Here is a 4,878-nt window from a genome sequence, read left to right as displayed (position 1 = left end):
AAACTGGTATTGTTGTGCATCTAAGGTGTAAAGTTTACCTTCGACCAAACGCCCCCCAAAGGCATCCCAGCGCCCCCTTTTGTAAAAATGTCCGCCAGCGCCCCCTGCCGTCCTCTGAACGCCCCCTGGGGGGCGGTACCACCCACGTTGAGAACCGCTACTGTAGCAGATACAGAAGCAGCAGCACTACGTGCTTTTCACCAGCAGAGGGCGCCGTGATGCCGCCTCTCAACCACCCAACCGTTCTAATCTTTCAGTGATGCCTCACTCCGACYACTAAATGGAATCCAGAAAAAAACACATCTATTAAAATTCTGGCTGAAATTTCMAAAACAAAACATGTTAGATATATAAACCAAAATAAAAATTACATCTTTTTRCTGCAAAGTAAAAAAAAATAATTAAACACAGCTGAGAATATTATGTAAACTGCAAAAGAGAACAATAAATTAATCTACAGACAGAAATCTGCCAGAGTTTAACCACAAAGTAAAAAACACAACGCTGCCTGAAAATCATCACATTTGAACCCTAACAATGTMATAACTTAACCGTTAGAGAATATTTGAGCTTTAGTTTAAAAAGTTAAAACCTAAGTTTTACTAAATATTCACAGTTTAGTAAATTCTGCTGGTTCTAAAATCCATCCATTCATTTTCTTTACACCCTGGTCCCTCAGTGGGGTCAGGAGGTGCTGCTGCCTCTCCAGCCAACGTTACGGGTGAGAGGCGGGGTCACCTGGACGGGTCACCAGTCTGTCGATGTTTCTGGACTGTGGGAGGAAACCGGAGTACCTGGAGAAAACCCACCGTGCACAGGGAGAACATGGAGACTCCATGCAGAAAGACCGGGAATCGAACCCAGAACCTTCTTGCTGCAAGGCAACAGCTCTACCAACTGCGCCACTGTGCAGCCGGTCCTAAAATCATGATGGCCAAAAAAGAAGCTCTGTTTACTGATTTTAGTCTGCGGATTCTGGTCCTGGGAATAATCCTCAAAGTGAGASCTCTTCCTTTTCCGACCCTCTCTGATTGAAATCGTTCCACTACGTCAGGTCGTCCGGTCCGCTCGGAGAAGATGTCTGCGACGGGTTCAGGCGGACCAGGACCCGGACCAGGACCCGCCACGGGCTCCGGGTCCGGGGCCTCCAACCCCCGAAAGTTCAGCGAGAAGATCGCCCTGCACACCCAGCGGCAGGCCGAGGAGACGGCCGCCTTCCAGGAGGTTATGATGGACATCACCTCCACCAGGGTGAGTGCGAGGCGGCGGGGGTAGGAGGAGGGAGCTCTCCGGAGGAAGAGAGGCCTGTCCGGGTCTGCGAGAGGCGCCAGACCCGCTGACTCTGCTGAGCCGACTGGATATTTTTGTTTGGGTTCGGCTACTTTAGAAAGAAAAAGATGTTTTCAGGGTTTCTGTCTCGTTTAGAGTCGGAAGCGCTTCGGTTTTCTTCGTTTCCGTCGTTAGCGGGGCTAGCTCCTGTTAGCAGCGATGCTAACTGTTTACCACTGCGCTGCTGGGGGCTGTCCGGCTGCTGCAGCCGGGAATGAGGCGTCCTAACCCGGGTGAAAAGCTGTCCGGCTGCTGGAGCCTGGAGCCTCTGCTCTGTCCCGGTTTATCGTGTTTTTGAATGTTTGCGGTGGTTTTGAACAGACGGCAGCTGTTTTCAGACCTGGTAACTGTCTGTTTCCATCCCGTCCTGGGTTCAGATTTGTTGACCCGAAGCGTTAAATTCAGTTTGGCTTTTCTTCGGACTTAGGCTGCTCGTCCACGCAGCTCCTGTTCGAGTCCAGACCGGTGTTTTCATCTCCAGGCTCTGCTGGTGGAGGTGGTATCATGCTCTGGGCTGGATCATCTCGGCAGAGCTTCCAGGATTATGCTTCTTCCCACAGAAGGCGGCTGGTTTGGAGATTCCCATTAATACATCAGTTTTTTAAACTTTATTGATTTTAAACTTTCTGTTCATTAAACATGAACAGAAAAATCTTCATGGGTGAAACTTTTTCTCAGCTCAGATCCTGCAGAAAGATAAACTTGAACCTGTTTCATCTGCAGAAACTTCTGGAGAACTTTGGACCTGAAACTGGGCCAGAGTTCTGCCTGTGCAGCCGTTTGGTTCTGGTTCTGGAGGTCGGGTCCAGCTGGTGCTGATGGACCTCCAGAACCGTTCAGAAACCTCAGTCTGCTGCAGCCCAATAGGCTGGTCCAAACCAAACTGGATGTAGTTCTGCTGGGTTCTGTTTGGGTCTGTTCGAGCCGTCCAGTACCGGCCGGATCGGACCTGCCTGACGGAGTTGTTGTGACATCATAGGTCATGAGACCGAGTTCATTCATGCTGAATAAACTCAGATATTTAGACATGCAGTCTGATGATGATGATGATTTTGACCAGAACCTGTGGTCGTCCCGGCAGCTGCAGGCCCAGAAGTTACGCCTGGCCCGGAACCAGGGGCCGTACTACGGCGGTTCTTTACCCAACGTCAACCAGATCGGCCGCAACCCGCAGGACTTCCAGGTGAGCCGCTAGTATGAGCTGGACAAGATTTAGCATTAGCCTGAACTAACACAGTGTTAGCATTAGCCTCCATCAGGTCTCTGTTAGCGTTAGCCTCCACCAGTCTTCTATTAGCGTTGGCCTTCACCAGTCCCCTGTTAGCCTCCACTAGTCCCCTGTTAGCCTCCACCAGTCCCCTGTTAGCGTTAGCCTCCACCAGTCCCCTGTTAGCCTCCACCAGTCCCCTGTTAGCCTCCACCAGTCCTCTGTTAGCGTTAGCCTCCACCAGTCCTCTGTTAGCCTCCACCAGTMCCCTGTTAGCGTTAGCCTCCACCAGTCCTCTGTTAGCCTCCTGGTGGAACATTTCCAGCTGCGGCCATAAACGTCTCAGAATGTGATGTCTGACCCAGCGCTGAACGTCTCTTCTTCTTCTGCTGTTCCTCCACTCAGGGCTCGTTCCAGTCCGGCCTGGAGTCCAGCCGCTCCACTCGCCACCACGGCCTGGTGGAGCGGGTCCAGAGGGACCGCCGCTTCGTCTCGCCGGTCCGGCCGTATCGGAACCGCCAAGTATCCTTCAGAACCGCTGTTCCTGCTGAGCTAGAGGTTCTGCTGCGGTCTGGACCCGGCTGTTGCTAGGTGACACCGCTTCAGTCTGAACTCTGCAGAGCCAATGAAATAACAGAACCTGACTGCGGCAGGTTAGGTTCTAGAATCGCGACTTTAATTCAGAAGGAGAAGAAGAGCAGGTTGAATAGTGGTGCTTTTATTGTGAAAGAGCCTGACTGTGTTGTTGCTCCTTAACCTGCCGCTTCCCCAGGTGGAAAACTCTCTGTACAGCGCCGCCTACCTGTCCCCGCCCCCCGACGCCAGCTGGAGAAGGTGTAGTCTGATAACCGTCTCCATGGAGACGTGTCTGTCCTCTGGGACGCCTGTTTGTCTCTTTCCGAGCCCCCTGTGTGTTCCCGCCTCTCCAAAGCCCCACTGTGACCCCAGCGTGACCCCAGGTGGTTCAGCGGAGCAGCAGAGGCTCACCAGGCAGACGGCAGGAGGAGAGGAGACGCAGTCTGTCCTCAGGGGACGACGTCCCGCATGTAGCATGTAGCTCACATGCTAATCTGTAACCCGTCCGAACCAGCTGTTGGRTCAGGGATGGTTCTGCTGGAGGCCTGGCTGAGGTTCAGCTGCTCCGCCCCGATGGAGCCGTCGGCCTCCGAGCTGATCTCCACGATCTCTCAGGGCTTCAGTTTGGACTTTGCCTGGGTCGATCCAGAACCAGAACCGGTGCTGAGCTCTGGAACTGAAAAGATTTCTGACTCCTATCAGGATGCGTGACCTTTAGGTGACCTTTAGGTGACGCATCAAGCTCAGATGCAGCTTCAGCCTCTGATGGATCTTTGGGGTTTTGCTACGACTGAATGCTGGTTTGGGTCAGAACCAGAACCACTCAGGAACCCGGCCAAGTTCCAGAAATCCTGGAGATCAGCTGATCTGGGGAACGTCTGGGTCAGAACCAAAGATCAGTGTTGGTTCTGGTTCTGGTCGCTGTGGGTCACACAGTGGATCCCCGTGTTTCATTAACAGCTGAAGCTCTAACAGGAAGCGGGTCTGGGCCGCTGCCGCTTCTTCTTCTGTGGTTTTCTGTGGCTTCGTTAATCTGCAGTTTCAGCCGTTTTAACTCCGAGCCGCTTCCCTTCGCTCCGGTCCGTTTCWCGGCCTGACCCGTTGGGCTTCAGACGGTCTGCAGCCGGTTCTGCTGGCGGTCCAAACACACGGCCCTGTGGAGCGCCACGAAGAGCCGAAGGATGGGGAGGACTAGGAAAACAAAACGTCTCACATAAAACTCTGATTTATTCATTTACTTCCAGAATAAAGTTATGAGATGATCAGGAAATAAACGTGATTTTATCCACACCACAAACTCACTGATCACCTGATGGCGACTTTACATAATGGACGCTGGATGGTGGACGCTGCCTGAGGACCAGATCTCGGCCCCGCCCCCTCGCTGCCTCTATCTTCCTCCTTTCTTGGCTTGCGCTCCTCTTCCTCGTCGCCCTGCAGCCTCTCCTCTCTCTCTCTCTGGTCGCTGGAGGAAAATAACTTTGTCTTGTTGTCGATCACTGAAAGGAACTGGTCTGGAAACTTCCCTGGAGATAAAAGCCAGTTGTTCCGTCTTCCCACCACAGCGCTCAACAGGTGAATCCTCCTCTTCCTCCTCTTCCTCCTCTTCCTCCTCTTCCTGACAGTGTGAGACGTTTCTGTTTCCTGTTCCTGTCTGTTTCATCTCTGCTCTCTGAGCTCCACTAGATCTGAACATCCAGCTGCAGGTTTGTTGCTGCAGCTGCTGCAGGTTTGTTGCTGCAGCTGCTGCAGGTTTGTTGCTGCAG

The 4,878-nt window shown here is 52.6% G+C and overlaps 1 protein-coding gene across 1 annotated transcript in view; it reads left to right on the top strand.

Moving 5' to 3' along the window:
* The first annotated feature begins 995 nt into the window (after positions 1-995).
* The window catches only part of LOC103477480 (CREB-regulated transcription coactivator 2), a 21,377-nt gene continuing 17,494 nt past the window's right edge, over positions 996-4,878 (top strand). The window contains exons 1-5 of the mRNA XM_008430616.2: positions 996-1,251; positions 2,411-2,512; positions 2,942-3,058; positions 3,309-3,370; positions 4,619-4,689. Of these exons, the coding sequence (XP_008428838.1) occupies positions 1,078-1,251; positions 2,411-2,512; positions 2,942-3,058; positions 3,309-3,370; positions 4,619-4,689 (526 nt within the window). The 5' untranslated portion in view covers positions 996-1,077. The remainder of the gene's footprint in view (positions 1,252-2,410; positions 2,513-2,941; positions 3,059-3,308; positions 3,371-4,618; positions 4,690-4,878) is intronic.

This window comes from Poecilia reticulata, linkage group LG16, assembly GCF_000633615.1.
Source record: "Poecilia reticulata strain Guanapo linkage group LG16, Guppy_female_1.0+MT, whole genome shotgun sequence".
In the NCBI taxonomy this organism is placed as follows: domain Eukaryota; kingdom Metazoa; phylum Chordata; class Actinopteri; order Cyprinodontiformes; family Poeciliidae; genus Poecilia; species Poecilia reticulata.
Note: the sequence above shows the minus strand (reverse complement) of the source record. Positions and strands in the feature narration are given on the sequence as shown.